This window comes from Heptranchias perlo, chromosome 43 (assembly GCF_035084215.1).
Source record: "Heptranchias perlo isolate sHepPer1 chromosome 43, sHepPer1.hap1, whole genome shotgun sequence".
Classification (NCBI taxonomy): domain Eukaryota; kingdom Metazoa; phylum Chordata; class Chondrichthyes; order Hexanchiformes; family Hexanchidae; genus Heptranchias; species Heptranchias perlo.
In genome coordinates this window covers 5428501-5446730 of record NC_090367.1, presented here as the reverse complement: position 1 = coordinate 5446730, position 18230 = coordinate 5428501, and the positions used below count along the sequence as shown (strand labels likewise).

The window sequence follows — 18230 nt, the reverse complement described above, 5'->3', positions numbered from 1 at the left end:
GAATATACAACAAGATGTAATGCAAGATGTAGAGGTTGGAGGTAGATATCTGGCATTTAGTAGTATTGGAGAGAGAGACTGTGGTTAAGGAGAGAACCACTTAAGGGGGTTAATGAGGAGCCATACCGAAAATTAATTGATCTCTGCTGTGATTTATTTTCTTACCCACACATTGCAAAATTATCAGAGCGTTAAATCCTTGAGTGCAAGATCCAAGGTCGATCATGAGGGAACGTAAACAACCCCACAAGACAACAAGGATCAAGACAAACACTGAAATTGTAGGACAATTGCACATTAAATTTCAACTAGGCTTACACGAACTGTGGCAGGCAACTCAACTCCTAATCGCTGCTTAATGACTCCTAATGGAATGTATGCATGTATGTGGACATCAGTTGATGCTCCCTCATGATCTCGATACATATTGGAAAAAATGGCCATGTTATAACATCACTCAGCACCTTCAGGAGGGGAAGGAAGAAAGCTGGATGGGGGAAGAATATTCAGCACTGAACAGATTTTTCACCCATACCTCCGTAATGATGGTGGATGAAAACTCAGAGGTGTCATATGTCCATCCGTCTGTGCACTGTTCCGTATCATAATCAGTCACGTTATCCAGTGTCACATTGAGATCCAGAAGGTGCCACTGAGGTGAGGAATATACACAGCATTTCTCCGGCTGTTGCTTCCGGTCCTGAGGGATGAAAATCCGGAGAAGCTCCTTCGCCTGGGGCTTATCATACTTCGAGCCATTCAATTCCGGCTGAACCCTACAATGGTGGTTGGGTACAGCCCCAGTGAAGTTCTGGAGCAGGTTGTGGCATGCCAAGGTACAAATCGGGATTGCCAGCAAAGCTGCTTGAATAATTTGGAATTTTCCCATGCTTCCGACATTCTCAAGGAGATCTGTGAAGCCCATACCGGCGTTTGCTCTCAGCAGACTGACTGGGTCTTACTAATGCAGAGACTATTGTGACAGGTGACAGTTTGCATAACATTTAATCTGGTCAAACATTTTTTTTTGCCAACAGTGATGCAGCCACAATTTAACCCTCTCACCACCATGATCCTACTGGGTTAATAGGAGCAAACTAGCTTGAGATAATGCAGCAACGCAAGAATCTGCAGGCCAAGGAAAGACCATTTAGCTCATTAAAGCTCATCTCTCTAATGTCCTAACATTCCATCTATAATGGCCAATTGCATTTCCATGTCACTTACATTTTCCTAATATGCTGCCTCTGTTGCCAACACAAGCCACTACTTAGAATCATAGAATGGTTACAACACAGAAGGAGGCCATTCGGCCCATTGAGCCCATGCCGGCTCTTTGTAAGAGCAATCCAGTTAATCCCATCCCACCGCTCCTTCCCCATAGCCCTGCAAATTTTTTCCCTTCAGGTATTTATCCAATTCCTTTTTGAAAGCCACAATTGAATCTGCTTCCACCACCCTTTCAGGCAGCACATTCCAGATCATAACTTATCGCTGTGTAAAAAAGTTTTTCCTCATGTCGCCTTTGGTACTTTTGCCAATCACCTTAAATCTGTGTCCTTTGGTTCTCAACCCTTCTGCCAATGGAAACAGTTTCTCTTTATTCACTTTACCTAAACCCTTCATGATTTTGAACACTTCTATCTAATCTTCTCTTAACCTTCTCTGCTCCAAGGAGAATAACCCCAGCTCGTCCAGTCTATCCACGTAACTGAAGTCCCTCATCCCTGCAACCATTCTAGTAAATCTTTTCTGCACTCTCTCTTAGGCCTTGACATCCTTCCTAAAGTGCAGTGCCCAGAATTGGACACAGTACTCCAGCTTTGGCCGAACCAGTGTTTTATAAAGGTTCAATGTAACTTCCTTGCTTTTGTACTTTAAGCCTCTAATTATAAAGCCCAGGATCCTGTATGCTTTTCTAAACGGTTTCTCCACCTGTCCTGCCACCTTCAAAGATTTGTGCACATATACCCCCAGGTCTCTCTGTTCCTGCACCCCCTTTAGTTTATATTGCCTCTCATTTTTCCTGCCAAAATGTATCAATTCGCACTTCTCTGCGTTAAATTTCATCTGCCATGTGTCCGCCCATTCCACCAGCCTGTCTATGTCCTCTTGAAGACTATTACTATCCTCCTCACTGTTTACTGCACTTCCAAGTTTTGTGACATCTGCAGATTTTGAAATTGTGCCCTGTACACCTATTATGTGGGACTTTATCAAACGCCTTTTGAAAGTCCATATACGCAACTTCAACCGCATTACCCTCATCAACCCTCTCTGTTACCTCATCAAGAAACTCAATCAAGTTAGTTAAACACGATTTGCCTTTAACAAATCTGTGCTGGCTTTCCCTTATTAATCCACACTTGTCCAAGTGACTATTAGTTTTGTCCCAGATTATAGTTTCTAAAAGCTTCCCCACCACCGAGGTTAAACTGACTGGCCTGTAGCTGCCGGGCTTATCCTTACACCCTTTTTTGAACAAGGGTGTAACATTTGCAATTCTCCAATCCTCTGTCACCACCCCATATCTAAGGAGGATTGGAAGATTATGGCCAGTACCTCTGCAATTTCCACCCGTATTTCCCTCAGCAACCTAGGATGCATCCCATCCGGACCTGGTGACTTATCCACTTTAAGTACAGCCAGCCTTTCTAGTACCTCCTCTTTATCAATTTCATAGAATCATAGAACGGTTACAGCACAGGAGGAGGAGGCCATTCGGCCCATTGAGTCCATGCCAGCTCTTTGTAAGAGCAATCCAGGTTGGTCCCATTCCTCCGCTCTTTCCCTGTAGTCCTGCAAATTTTTTTCCCTTCAAGTATTTGTAGGAAAGGGCCAGATCTTCAGTCAATCCCTTCAGTGATGGGCAACAGTGACTCACTGACTTGAGAATCAAAAGCATGAGGTTATGTTGGACTGTTCGGGTGGTACACTATATTTGGGGCTCCAGCCCCCTGCATCCCAATAAATATTTTTAAATAACAGCATCTCAATATTACTGAATCTACCATCGACGACAACTGAAATTCTGAGGGAGTATCTCTTATTCAAAGTAGTCTCCCATTTATAGACAAAAGTTATATAACACAACAGAAATTCTGATCCAATTTTTTCTGAACAAAAAGCTGATTTTCTTACCAAAATGGAGACCCTCAAGTGGGGTCTGCCTCCCAGCGAAGCTGTTCCAGTTACATCGCTGACAGGAAACATCCCAGAGCGACTATAATGGAACAGTAGATGTCACAACTTGAAACAGAACGCGAGCTGCTCCAAAGCCACCCAACTCCGGGAAACTGCGCTGTCACAGCGAGGAAATCTGCACTCCTGCCAAACAGTATGGTCTCCTGGGGTCTGGCAGCTCACAGGCTTGATGTTGCAGGCTTGTTGCTTGCTACGCAGTTGCTCTTGGACGCAGGAGATGCTGCTGGTGATATCATCAGAGTGGAGACAGAGACCTGGCTGAAGAGTCTCTGCGCTAGTTAAAAAAAATTCGGCAAGTGTAAATAAAAATTCTGCCGAGGCTAACACATACTCGCCATTAAAAATCTCATGTCTGCACGCACTTCCTGTCACACAAAACCTTGCCTCCTGTTGTCATGCTTTTAGGACATTTTGTGTCAACTTTTCCCATTATAAATTCCTACGTCCACATTTATAATGGGAACTACCCATGTAAACTTGTCATGTTGTAATTACATCTTCTCACCACCTGTTTTGCATCTTCCACTTCCTCAGCTGATACTGCAGAGAAATTCCTATGCTCCAATGGATTAAATAAACCTCAACCCTGCATGCTCTGGTCCCCCGCTTCACCTGAAGACCAAACTTCACCTTACTTCCCCACATTCAACACCACAGCTGTGGGTTGTATAAATCGGCAAAGGACTTTTTTTTAGCCCATCCAGTATCTCAACTACCTCTTCTTCTACTGTGACTTTGGCAGCATCTTCTTTCTTGGTAAAGACAGATGCAAAGTACTCATTTAATACCTCAGCCATGCCCTCTGCCTCCATGCGTAGATCTCCTTTTTGGTCCCTCCTCTTACTACCCGTTTACTATTTATATGCCCATAGAAGACTTTTGGATTCCCTTTTATGTTAGCCACCAGTCATGAGTATGAGTCAATTCTCATACCCTCTCTTTGCCCCACTTATTTCCTTATTTGCCCCTCTTATCTCCTCTGTACTTTCTATATTCAGCCTGGTTCTCACTTGTATTATAAACTTGACATCTTGTCATTTGCTGCTTCATCTTACTTTCTATCCCTTTCGTCATCCAGGGACCTCTGGCTTCAGATCCTTGGATGCACGATACCCCAGAGGACCTTCACTTGGCAGCGAGTGGATATTGAATGCCCCTCCCTTAGTGTGTCCAAGGATACGGAATATTACTGCTCGAAGTATCAAGTCTTTTTTAATGGACTACTCTCTATGACTCATATAGCCGAGAAAGTTATAAATCCACTGTCTGTCTGTCACTCCATTCCTACATCACTTCCGAGTGAGCAGGTCAATTCTCAGATGGGCAACAAAATAAAATGCTGTAACATTGAGACATGAGCCTCCTGAATTGTTCAGCACTTTAAAGGAACCCCCTCGCCCCGCCCTTCCCCCCCCCCACCGGAACTGAGCCAAACAGACCAACAACACAACAGACTTGATCCTTGATCTGTGCTCAATCATCTGATCCCAGTTGGGGTGTTAGTAGACTCTAAACCTGGTGTCCTTTTCTCCTCTTGTACGCCTTCAACCTTGGCATGTTGCATTCTGGGCTTTGGCTCCTCTCCCAGGTTTCTGAATGAAAACAAAAAATGTCAACAATCTTTCAGTGTACGCAGTGTGCCAGCAAAAAGCGTTTTGGGTCGAACAACTTGTCAAAATATTTGAATATACAGAGAGGAATGTGACGGGGGGGGGGGGCAGGTGGAATCAGGAAGACCATCTATATCAGAGTGCAGTCAGGTTCTGTGCTCCCGCAATAAATGACACAGAGTCTCAATGTTCAAAAACTATTGCTGATGGATTTAACTGCCAGGCATCAAAAAGATTTCCATCAGCTGGCTATAACCTGTGTTGTATCCCTTGAGCTAGGGATGTCCAACCTTTTAGAGCTGGCGGCCAAATACTCAAAAGTCAAATTCACTGACTGGGCTTGTGAGCCCCGATACACTGAAAGTTCAAACCCCCCCCCCGCCCCCCCCCCTACAATACACAAAAATTGTGAGACTCCCCATTGACAAAAAACAAGCAAGACTGTCTACACACAGAAAGCCAGACCCCTCAAACACAAAAAGCAAGACCCAGTGCACAAAAATTCCAAGCCTCCATACACAAAAAAATCATGTCCTTCCCCTCTTCCCTCACTCCCATTCTTCTCCATGCTGAATCCTTCTCCCCACCCTATCCTTCCCTATCCATCTCTTTCCCCTTCACTTCCATCTCTCCCCTACTCCATTCTTTCTCATATTGCTTTCTCCCACCCTATCCTACCCCCATACATCTCTCCTACCCTCTTTACTTCCATCCTTCTCCCCACCCCATTCTATCCCTCATCCATCCTTCTCCCCACCCTATCCTTTCCCCATCCAGCTCTCCCCCTCTTCACTTCCATCCTTCTCTCCCCTACTCCATCCCTTCACCTATCCTCACCTCCATTCTTCTCCTCCACCCCATCCTTCTCTCCTCCATCCCATCCCTTCCCCCATCCCCACTTCCAGCCTTGTCTCCCACCCCCATCTCCACTTCCACCCATCCCCTTTCAGAAGCTCGAAGACTGGAATGCTTCAACCTCAGCTCCTTAACTTCCTGGGCTGGAGAACTGATTGGTGGAAAATGGCTGCTCCCTGATTGGTCTAAATCGATCAATCAGTGAGCAGCCTTTTGTCATCATCCAAGCAGGAGGTTTAAAGGGCTGCAGCTGAACCTGTCATCTAGCTACAGTTTCTACTCACACTGAGCACAGTAAGCTGCTTTCAGATAGTTTCAGCTCCCAGCGAAACTAACTCTAGTTGAAACTGGTTGTGAGTTTAATGTGAGAAGAAGCATTGGATGAAAGGGGTTCCCTAACCAGTATGTTGGACATTTCCACATCAAACTGGGAACAGCAGTTGGATCTCTATAATTGGCCTCAACATTGTGGGCACAAAGGGAAAAATCAGCCAGGTCCCTGCTGCTGGTGAAAAGTACATGTGTGCGTGTGGTCATCAGGCGAGGCAGAGTGAGGCCCAGCCTGGACGAATATCTGGCCTATACTAACTGCCTAGGCTCACAGGTGAAGAAAGGCTATTCGAGCAATGTACTGCAGGCTGCAGGGGCCCATGGAACTGCACCCCAGGACAAGTCGGCGTCTTCAGGAAAAGAGGAGAATTGGAAGAGAAAAATAGAGCAATTTTATCCAGTCTCATACGCACAGGTCTGGTATCACGAGATTATGTGTAATAAATGCAAACCAGTCATTTGGGGCCATTCATGAGATCTACATACAGTTAGAAGGTTATGCATCTGTGAAGGGGTTAATTGATTGAAACAGTTTGCAGAATAACCATAGCAACATCATAATCTGGATTTAAATTGGACTAATGAAAAGAAACAGGAATGTATTAATCCTTAATATTATCTCCCACTGAGAAATTAACACTTCCTAAATCAGTCTTGTGACCACAGAACAGACCAGTAGCTCTGAAAGCCCGACAGGCAACCATTTGCAGCATACCTATTAGTCCATTGCTGTCAGCCATTTGCAGTGTACCTATTAGTCCATTGCTGTCAGCCATTTGCAGTGTACCTATTAGTCCATTGCTGTCAGCCATTTGCAGTGTACCTATTAGTCCCTTGCTATCCAGTAGGGTTGCCAACTCTGGAGATTTGATCACGTGATGTTTGATTATGTGACATTTGATTACATGACACTCATGACATCTGATCATATGACATCAGATCATGTGACATCTGAGCACGTGATGTATGCCCATAATCTGCAATGCTCTAACAAAAAGTTTTTCTTTTTATTTCCTCATACCAGGCAGCATCCTAATTAATCTACATTATATCCTCTCTAAAACGTCAATATCCTTCCTATAGTGTGAAGCCCAATACAGTCCCCACCGCTTATAGCGGACGCATTCATGCGAACACGATTTGCCTGTTATGTGCAATGGCCGGTATAACATGGTAACAAGATCAATTTTTAAGTGCTTTGGAATTATTGAAACATCATAGATAGGAAATCATGATGTAGCAAAATGAGTGATTCTCACTATTTTTGACCTTACAGTAGAAGCATAGCAGTGCAAATTCAAAACATTATTGAAAGATCATGACAGTAGTTACTGAAAACTGGTGATTAAAGTGAGAGATATATGGAAAATAGTTAGAGGGGAAAAGTGTAACAACGTTTGGTGAGTTACATTGAGTTTACAGCACAAAAATAGGCCACTCGGCCCAACTTGTCTATGCCAGCGTTTATGCTCCTCCCTCCTCTCTCCCTACTTTATCTAACCCTATTAGCATACCCTTCTATACCTTTCTCCCTGATGTGCTTATCTAGCTTCCCCTTAAATTCATCTATGCAATTTGCCTCAACTACTCCTTGTGGTAGTGTGGCCCACATTCTTACCACTCTTTGGGTAAAGAAGTTGAAATGAAGTATGAAAGTATTGTTTTCTAGATGTTGTTCTGGATGACTCGAGGATATGTTTCCTTGACCAAGAAAGCAGGACCCCAAGTCTGATGCCTGAACAAGCCAAGCATTATTCAGCTTCACAAACACCAGGGATCCAATGAGAAGGTGGGAAGCCAGATATCTCACAGTTGTCAATGGGTAGGCATCTCGCTGAACTGGGTGATTGTCCAACAGCCAGTGAGCCAGCAAATCACAAAGAATCGATTCTAGGGATGCTAAATGTTATAAATGTAACAAAGTAGAACACATAGCATGCAATTGCTAATCCGAGGGAGGGCCTGAAATGCGGTCAGGGAGACTGAGTGAGGCCACGAGACAGGAGATTGTCGTCAACAGTGTGAGAAAACCGACAACATGGAATATGGCACAGTTGTTACACATAATCTTTTGCTCTTTTGACAAAAACCATTCAATTTGTTATGTAATGAACACATGACCCTGAAAACTTGTGTAATTCACAAGAATATAACAAGAATGTTGTAGGTCAAGCCAGCGAGGTGAGAACTGGTAAGTATAGCTGTTTCTGCCCAAAATAATCGGAGCACTTAAGACGCTATAACCGTCAACTTTGAAATTGACATTAATGTGTGATGGTTATCACTCTTTGGCCGATATAAGCAACTGCCCGTTTTAAACGTGGAAGTTTTAAGTGGTTGGGAATGTACTGCACAAGGTCCTCTAAGTAAGATCTTAATAAAGTTTTATATCGGCTCATCATTTTCTCTTGGCCTTTATATTCTATACCTCTTGTTATAAAAATTAGAATTTTCTTACAGCCTCATCAACCTGAGGTGCTGCCTTTAATGTCCCGTGAGCCTGTGCCCCCAAATCCCTCTGCTCTCCCACTACACTGAGCCCACTTCCATTCAGAGTATAATTATTACTGGGTTTTCTTAAGCAAATACATCACTTATTAACATTTGAATTCCATCTGCCATGTTTTAACCCATTTCCCAACTTAACGATATCCCTTTGGTCTTCCAAAAAATTAACTATACCTCCTATGTTGGTATCAGCTGCAAATTTCAAGACCATTCCCGCTGGACCTCTAGAAATAATTCATATACACAGTGAGCAGAACTGAACCCTGTGGGACATCATTACCCACTTTTAACCACTCTGAAAAACTGCCCTCAAATCCTAGTCTTGGTTTTCTCTCTTCTGACTAATTTTCAATCCATTTGCTATCTTCCCCTATTTACATTCCCCTTAATCTTCTGTAATAATGTCCCATGTGCTACTTTCTGACCTTGGACCCAGGGCAGTAGCATTTTACCAATCAACTAGGTTTTACAATCTTTAACTATCCCACTTAGTACTAGCAATTAAAGGAATATTCCACCATTCTTTACACTGGAACAGGGAGCACTGAGCTGGTTCAAAAGCATGGGACTCGGCTGAATACTTTAAACCAACTTCTTGCCTCATTGTCCAGTGTACATATTAATTATTTCTTCCCAGGAGAGAATAGTTAACCCGTCTCAGATGAGGGGCAGCTTTTAATCACAAACTTCAAGTTAGGTGATTCTTTAAAAGAAAGTGCTCTCCTAAAATAACTATGCTATCATTACAAATAGTGAAGTGGTTAATGAGTTAATATTCTTTTTAAAAATTAAAATCCTGCTTAATTTAAAAGATAGAAATTACAATCAAATGGTCCATTCACTTACCCTGAACATTTGGTTTCAAGTGCCACTGCCAAAAGCCAGATGTGGAATTGCATCCTTGGTTTCTTCAAATTCATCCACTGATTTAAACAAGTGTATGAAAAATCCAAGATGTTTTTTTTCTAAACTGTGCTGTGAAAGCTTATATAACGAAATATGTAAATCGGAAACCTGCTCACACCATGGCCTGTTGCACTGACTTGATCGTATAAACATGGTCAAGATGATTAAAGATAGGTTGTTTGAAAATGAGCCTATTTTAATTATAAAACAAGTGAAATGTATTATGCTATCATCATTTGTTGTTTGAAGCAACACAGTTCAACTGTTTAAAAAGAAAATTAATTATGAAATTAGATGCATTGTTTCTCAAATCCCAGAGCACAAAAATATCATGCTTTGTTCTCGATCTTTAATGCTTCAGAAAAGCCAGTTTTATATTTTTTTAATCTGCGAACCGGGGCAATGTAATGTCTATAGTCCGACATAACTGATAGCTAGTGTGGAATGAGTATAAGCAAATCAATCATCTCCATACTTTGGTTCTAATCATAGAATTATAGAATGATACAGCACAGAAGGAGGCCATTTGGCCCATCATGCCTGCCGGCTCTTTGAAAGAGCTATCAAATTAGTCCCACTCCCCTGCCCTTTCCCCATTGCCCTGCAAATTTTCCCCCTTCAAGTATTTATCTAATTCTCTTTTGTAAGTTACTATTGAGTCTGTTTCCACCACCCTTTCAGGCAGTGCCTTCCAGATCATTACAACTCACTGCGTAAAAAAATTTCTCCTCTTCTCTGATTATCCACTACTGCAATACATCAATAAATAATTATTTAAATTAGACACGAGAAATTCACTAAATTCATTAAAATCAATGAAGGAGTTCCACTTGCTAGGGACCAGGAGAATGAACCTCTTTCTGCTATTTTAACAGAGGTGTTAACCTGCTTATTTTGAATCGGTTAGCATCTCCATTAAAACAGTGGCGAGGTGAATGGCATATAAATACCTGAAGCATCTGACCGCCATTATCAGCAACAGTCATTTCTGCCCATGCTGTCTGGGGTTGGGGGAGGGGGGGATGAGGTGAAACAACACCTTATCTAAAAGATCAGGTTTTAATGGGATATTGCCAGGTGCTTCCAACAGTGCAAGTATTGAGCAAGGAACCACTGACGCCAGACTCCCAATATAATACTGCCACTGGCATGTGGATATAGGAACATAGGAATATAGGAACAGGAGTAGGCCATTCAGCCCCTCGTGCCTGCTCCACCATTTGATAAGATCATGGCCGATCTGTGATCTAACTCCATATACCTGCCTTTGGCCCATATCCCTTAATACCTTTGGTTGCCAAGACGCTATCTAGCTCAGATTTAAATTTAGCAATTGAGCTAGAATCAATTGCCATTTGCGGAAGAGAGTTCCAAACTTCTACCACCCTTTGTGTGTAGAAATGTTTTCTAATCTCACTCCTGAAAGGTCTTGCTCTAATAAAGATATCTGGGACAAAGGCCTCTCAGGGCTGAAGCTGGGGTAAAATTAGGAGGCACTCACTGCCTTTTGTAAACTGACTATTCTCATTGGCTGTGATGAAAGTTCACTTGTTGTTCAGTCAAAATTGTTCCCACTGTTGCCATGGTGGGCTGGTGCTGAGTGACGATGGTCATTGCAAGCTATAAAAGTCCTGCAGAACACCAATTAATGCTAAGCAGAACACGCTCCAAACATTAAACATGCAGGGAGAGAGCATGGACTGGTGAAATATTTACAAGTGTGTAGCACTGTTGAACCAGGGGAAAGATTACTGGGACACAAGGCACTGTGATATTTACCAGGTCATTATTCCTGCTTCAGGACAGCAATTTTCGTGCCATTCTCCCTCCGTCTTTTACACTTGGCCTCAGAAGCCAGTCTCCATGGAGACCCAGAGAGCAAACCTCCCAGCCCCCTCAACCCCTCAGGACCAGCCCCCCTTTGCTGTAAGGGGCAAAGCTTAGCCCAACAGCAGAGTAGTAGACCGAGATTTTCATGGATCTGTCCGATGCCTTTGGATCTTGGTTGATGCACCATTGGTAACCTGGAGCTTACTTCTTTGTCTGAGCGACCCAGGGAGGGATTTGCCAGAGTTTTTGCCAAACTTAGCCGCCGGTTTTCTTTTGCCTCCCTCCAGGAGTTGGCACTGCTGGCGGTTGGGGAGGGGTTCACCGGCTAACCGATAGGGTCGGATTTGGTCAGCCTGATGGTCTTTTCTTGCCTTTCTTTTCCTTTGTTGGCGCTATGGAGAGGAGCTAACCTGTTTACTTTAAAATGGGTTTCACCTTGCTTAAAATATGACAGCTAGGAATGTCACACGAACACATTAAGTGTTATCACCACCATTATCGCCAGCAGTAAGCTGTCTAGAGAGGGGGGAGAATAGGAGAAAGGGGCAGTACCTTAACCAGGAAGATCAGTTGTCTATGGGAAATGGCCAACAGAAGGAGACCCATGCGTTGTGTCTGCACTTCTTCAGTATAAAAGCACCAATGAGGGGGCAATTCCATGATCTGGCACTCCTAGCGCAGGGCAGGGCTGGGTCACAGAATCACCCCTCATGGGCCCTTTAAGATACACTGCTGAAATAAGAAATATAGTCAAGTCAAAACCAGACCAGCAAACTGTAACTTATTATCCAATGTGCCAATTCAACCATCCAGAAACAAGAGTGAAGGTTACCTTCAGTAAAAGCCCATGGCAACCAGTGCAGGAGGAAAGAGTCCCTACCCATAAATTGCTGATTCTTGCTGAAAAGACCTGGAGAATGAGAGGAACCGTACTGGTTGATTGTTTTTTATAGCTCTCTACGGGGCAAATGCACCGCCTGCCGTGGTACTGAACTACACAGAACAGGACAGTTCCAAGTTCAAACCCCGACATGTGCTGAGTTAGCTGATCGCAGCCAGAGTTACAATTGGCCTCAGCACTAAGTTGCCAACTCTAGTTGGACATATTCCGGAAGGTTCCATCACATAACCTCCTGCTTCTAACTGCCCCGCCATTCAGAAAGCAAACAGACTCTTTGTTACCTAATTGGATGATTCTTGACTGTCAGTCAAACTGCCTCTTTTTCCCATCTCCAATCCTTTTATACCTAATTTACAGAAGCGAACAAAGAAAATGAAAAAAAAGTTTTTTAATGCCTATATGATTTTTCTCCCTGGGTTTGCTCACAGCAGTGTCCTGGAGATTGATCTTCAATTCCTAGAGACTCCTGGCCAATCCTGAAGGGTTGGCAACCCAACTTAGCACCCTTGGGCTAGGGAAGGGTCTGATCACTATCCGCTGACTGCTACAAATGTGCACGGAGACAGTCAGCATCGGGCTTGGCTGTAATGCCTCCCATCAAATAGCTTGTGGGCACTCACTGCCAGGGCTCACATATGAAGAATGGGCATTTGGGCAAGTGCCCTCGGCTGAAGCCCATACCACAGTAAGAGTCAGCACCTTCAGGACAATCAGAGAGATACAAAGACACAAAAGGATTGCTAAGACCAGTCAACATCCTTGTGAAAGGGCAGGGAAATATTTCTCCCCTCATCAAGAAATCTCTACAGCAGCTGTTTAATTTCTAACCCAGGCACTAGCATTTGCCCTGTACACTCGTGTTTCAACAGTAGTTCCCTCATGCAATTCCCTAGAAAAAGTTAATTCTGTAACAAATTATGTATGATTTATCCCTCCATCCCTCCACCCCCCTTCCCCCCCCCCTCCCTCCGAACTTGCTGACTCTCTCTTGGGCTTTGAAACCACTGGAATGTCAATGGGCTATTCAACATGGCAGGCATCACAGCCGATTCCGATCTTATCCTCATCTCACATTCACATGTGTGTGCGTTTTCCAGCAGGAAAGGGTTCAGGAGTAGATTCATTTCCTCCTTAATCAAGGGTCAATCAGGCCAGTTGCAGCACCCCCTACCATTCCCCGACTGACGTCAGCTAACTCCTTGAGGATCAGGGCTCAGACGTGGGACCTTCCTGGTCTGTATGGCTCAGCTACTCACTGGGTAAACTCACTGAACCACCAAGGGGAGCTAAAAATGTTCCTTTCCTCTTTTACACAGCGCCTGGTTCGATTGGCAGCCCTGAGGTCAGGAAAGGGTAGTTGACCCACTCCATAGGTGAACTGAGGTTTAATGGATCACCGAAATAATAAAATACTGGGGCACAAGCATATAACACAGAGAGGGATCCCCCTCACCCAATGGGGGAACAGAGAGAGGGATCTACCTCACCCAATGGGGGAAAGAGAGAGAGGGATCCACCTTACCTGATGGGGGAAGAGGGAGTGGGATCCACCCTGTGGAGTGGGAGGAGGGTAGTGTAGGTATCTGTCTCTCCCCTCACTGGAGTATGACTTGCATATGTTGAGGATGCAGTTTGTTTCTCCCAGAAACCTAACTCCAATCAGTGTGCACTAATAATACTTGGATTCATAGCATCGAAAACAACCGGGTCTGTGTATTCCTCCCCTCCATCAGTGACAAACATTAACCATTGTGCCCCCTTACACCTTCCCTAAATCCCCCCCCCCCCCCGCAACACACCTTGCTACATCTCTCCCCATATTCAGAAGCCTCTTCTGAACCTACTCTAGCTCTCAGTGACCCCGACATTTTCCCCCAATTCCTTTTTTCCATCCACCCTCCCCCCACCCCCCGACACACACACATTGTGAAGCTTCTGAGGACATTTTGCGATGTTAAATATAAGGGAATCTCTTTTGAGGTGCAGTGGGTGTTGGACACAACGTAGCAGTGATATGGAGACAGGTTAGAGGTCACTGGCACCGAACAGAAATATAAAAGGCACCAATGGGCATTTCAACATTTTTTTTTATTATATTTTTTAAATTTCCCATTAAAAAGATTGGCAGCCCTTCAAAAATAATTTTAAAAAACATAGATAACTGTAAAACAGCCATTAAAACGGTGTCCTCAAACACAACTTAGCAGGTAATGCAACATCACTGAGTCCAACATAAAACAAAGCACCGGGGGGTGTTGGCGGGGGGGCTTTCGTATGACTGCGTCAGGCTGGCACCCGCAAGAGGTTTCAATTTGTGTCCATTGTCTCAACAGCAAAGGCACTTGGACGTGGAAAGCAGGCAGACGAAGTGTCAGCAGGAGCTGGGAATCGGCGCATCATTCAAGTAAACATGGTCATCGTGAGCCACTGTGAGACCAACAGGAAAACAAGGTTAGAGCCAGTGGGAACAGTACCACAGGTTACAGCAATCAGCAGCAGCAGCTAGCTCTCCACAAACAAAGGATTGCATTTATGTAGCGCCTTTCACGGCCTCAGGACGTCCCAAAGCGCTTTCCAGCCAATGAGGTACTTTTGAAATGTAGTCACTGGTGTGTTGTAGGAAATGCGGCAGCCAATTCGCGCACAGCAAGATCCCACAAATAGCAATGTGATAATGACATCTGTTTTTAAGTGTTGGTTATGGGATTATTGGCCAGGACACTGGGGAGAAATCCTCTGCTCTTTCTCGAATAGCGCCAGGGGATCTTTTACGGGCAGACGGGGCCTCGATTTAACGTCTCATCTGACAGTGCAGCTCTCCCTCAATACTGCACTGGGAGTGTGAGCCTGAATTATGTACTCAAGTCTCTGAAATAGGACTTAAACCCACGACCTTCTGACTCAGAGGTAAGAGTGCTACCCACTGAGCCACGGCTGGCAGAAGCTCAGTTGGGAAATGCACAGCATTCCGACCAGGAATGCCCCAGGTTTGATCCACAAATCTGTGCTGAGTTAGCTGGTCTTATCCAAAGTACAGTTGGCCTCAGAGCTAGGGAAAGGGTAGAAAAAAAAATCAAGGCAGGATTACTTTTCCTGACCACTATCCAATGACATCTGGTGGAAAGTGTCTGCCTGTGTATGTCAGAAGAGGACGAGATTGGGCTTGCCTGTGATGTCCCCCACAGTTAAATGGCCTGCCCACACTGAGTGTCTTGACATACTTATGAATTACGTCCAATTGGGTGAGCTACCAGAGGCCAGCAAGCAGCCATGGAACTGTACCTCAGCAAGAGCGAGAGAGAAAAGGAGGAAATGGGAGGTGGGACATCGAAATTAAATGAAAAATATTAACGCATAGAGGTTGGGGGACCTATTCTGGCTGCTTGATTGGCTCATTCAGTTCATGGGCCGGGACTCAGCAGGATCTTCTACCAGTAATGTTCTTGCACCCCACCTCTTCCCAGTACAACCTCACCGGGCCTGGGACCACTGGTCTCAGTCTCCCTGCCATCTCAGTTCTATAATGAGTATTTTTACAATTAAATATTAAGCTCTCGGCTCCATCTGTCCATGAAAACCTGCACAAAAACGGCAATACCCCTGAGTCTGTGCTTTCCTTTCCGCTCCCAGCTCCCTCCCATTCAATCCCTTCCTCCCATGCCTGGCCTTGTTCACCCCACCCCTGGCTCTGGCTCTGGCTCTGCTCCTGGAGTGCTCCAGCTCCTGGAGCAACAAAGCAGCGAGGAAGAGCTACCGAGCAGGCCCGAGACTGGAACACATCCAGGGCTGAAGCGGGGGCTGAGATCAGAGTGAGTCCGAGGCTTGAGCGGGTACAAATTGGGGCTGAGGCTGGAGCAGAGGCGGTCTGAGTTCAAGGCCCAAGAAGATTCACTGGGAAACTTTTCATAGACAGTAACAAAGAGAATGAAACTTTGGCAACTGTAGAGACTCAGTAACTATCACTTTCCAAAAACAGAGACATCGTTAGAGGGATAAATAGAGTGCAAGACAGAGATTGAGAGAGAGATGTTTCCACGTGTGGGGAGTCCAAAACTAGGGGCCATGAATATAAGATAGTCACTAATAAATCCAATAAGGAATTCAGGAGAAACTTCTTTACTCAGAGAGTAGTGAGAATGTGGAACTTGCTACCACAAGGAGTGGTTGAGGCATGTAGCAGAGATGCATTTAAGGAAAAGCTAGATAAGTACATGAGGGAGAAAAGAATAGAAGGATAGGCTGATAGGGTTAGATAAAGTAGGGTGGGAGGAGGCTCATGTGGAGCATAAACACCGGCATACACCTTTTGGGCCAAAAAATGACCTGTTTCTGTGCTGTAAATTCTATGTAAATTAAACAGAGAGAGATCAGAGAAAGAGAGGCAGTGACAGACAGAGATTTGAGACTGAGGTAGAGTCCACACTGCTTATAGCGGGTGTGTTCATGCAAACGCGATTTGTCCGCTATATGCGATGGCTGTTAACAGGGAAAAAATTTTTGAAACAAACATTTATGAAACTTATGGAAAGGGACATTGTGAGTGTTAGAATCACTCAGTTTTGGGACACCTCCTCTGAATTGTTCCCGGACTGTCAGGTCAGGAGAGAGACTCAAATTAATCAAACTTTTTAAGAAAGACAAGTCTGTAAATTTCCCCCAAAGGTATTCCTGGGACAGACTCCACCCTTTGGGCATCAATAAATAATTTATATAAAATGCCATTGGGCAGTGTTTGTGCTCCTCTCACCCATGAATTCTAATCAACAATCAGTTTCTAATCTCAGGACATGGTTTCAGACATCAAACTACAGGGATCAGATGCTGACCTCTGATATTCAGTGTAGCGCAGGGTCAGTGTTAATGTTTGACAGACTTTATGGCAGGTTATTATTGCCTGAAGGGCATTTAAAACCTCGAACTGAGTGTTGCCACAGCTGCCAGAGCTTTCTACTTTGTCTCGAAAGCCACTGTTAAATGCTTGTAGCAGATGACATAATTAAAGAAACAGCTGTTTTAGCATTGTGCTAATTATACCAGCGACAATTTACAGAGCATGGTGTAAATTAGCAAAGGCTAAACTTAATTGGTATCAGATTGAATAAAAAATTCATTTAGACTACCAAAAAAATCTCAGCATTTCGGTTTCTGCCCGAAATAAACGGAGCACTTAAGACGTTAAAACCGGCAACTGATGTTAATTCAAATGGATAATAGTTATCGCTTTTTGGCCAATATAGGCAGCTACCCATTTAAACGTGGATGTTTTAAGTGGTGGGGACTGCAATAGAAAGAGAGATTACAGAGCCAGAAATTAGAGGAAGAGATTAGAGAGAATGCCGAGGCTCACCTGATACACATTAAAGGTAACACTACCATCCCGATCTGAATCCAGCATCACAAAGGTTCCTGCATTGAGAAAGCAGCTCATTAAGTGAAATTGCTCAAATTATAATCCAACAAAACTTTTCAGCAGACATTTCAGAAACACAGGAGCAGGAAGCAGAATAAGAAAAAATCAAGAATGAGAAGAGGCCGTTCAGCGCATTGAGCCTGTTCCCCTTGTACTCAACTCACCCAGCCCCCTCACCCAGCCCGGCGTCCCCCTCGCCCGGCCCGGCGTCCCCGTCCCCCTCGCCCGGCCCGGCGTCCCCGTCCCCCTCGCCCGGCCCGGCGTCCCCGTCCCCCTCGCCCGGCCCGGCGTCCCCGTCCCCCTCGCCCGGCCCGGCGTCCCCGTCCCCCTCGCCCGGCCCGGCGTCCCCGTCCCCCTCGCCCGGCCCGGCGTCCCCGTCCCCCTCGCCCGACCCGGCGTCCCACTCACCCGGCCCAGCGTCCCCCTCGCCCGGCCCGGCGACCCGTCCCCCTCGCCCGACCCGGCATCCCCGTCCCCCTCGCCCGGCCCGGCGTCCCCGTCCCCCTCGCCCGACCCGGCGTCCTCGTCCCCCTCGCCCGGCGTCCCCGTCCCCCTCGCCCGACCCGGCGTCCCACTCACCTGGCCCGGCATCCCCGTCCCCCTCGCCCGGCCCGGCGTCCCCGTCCCCCTCGCCCGACCCGGCGTCCTCGTCCCCCTCGCCCGGCGTCCCCGTCCC

At 45.3% G+C, this 18230-nt stretch overlaps 2 protein-coding genes across 5 annotated transcripts in view; both read right to left on the bottom strand.

The window, feature by feature from the left end:
• The window catches only part of LOC137306468 (solute carrier family 22 member 6-A-like), a 42255-nt gene extending 30101 nt beyond the window's left edge, over positions 1-12154 (bottom strand). Inside the window, exons 1-4 of one of the 4 annotated variants that reach the window (XM_067975706.1) lie at positions 12076-12118; positions 11796-11975; positions 4660-4796; positions 3142-3478 (exon numbers count right to left, since the gene is read on the bottom strand). In XM_067975706.1, the coding sequence (XP_067831807.1) occupies positions 3142-3213 (72 nt within the window). In that variant the 5' untranslated portion in view covers positions 3214-3478; positions 4660-4796; positions 11796-11975; positions 12076-12118. Of the gene's footprint in view, positions 1-535; positions 944-3141; positions 3479-4259; positions 4365-4659; positions 4797-11795; positions 11976-12075 lie in introns of those variants that run through there. The other 3 variants (XM_067975707.1, XM_067975708.1, XM_067975705.1) reach the window with 3 other exon arrangements.
• A 2059-nt stretch (positions 12155-14213) lies between these two features.
• The window catches only part of LOC137306465 (calpain-1 catalytic subunit-like), a 46524-nt gene continuing 42507 nt past the window's right edge, over positions 14214-18230 (bottom strand). The window contains exons 20-21 of the mRNA XM_067975701.1: positions 17492-17550; positions 14214-14571 (exon numbers count right to left, since the gene is read on the bottom strand). Of these exons, the coding sequence (XP_067831802.1) occupies positions 14545-14571; positions 17492-17550 (86 nt within the window). The 3' untranslated portion in view covers positions 14214-14544. The remainder of the gene's footprint in view (positions 14572-17491; positions 17551-18230) is intronic.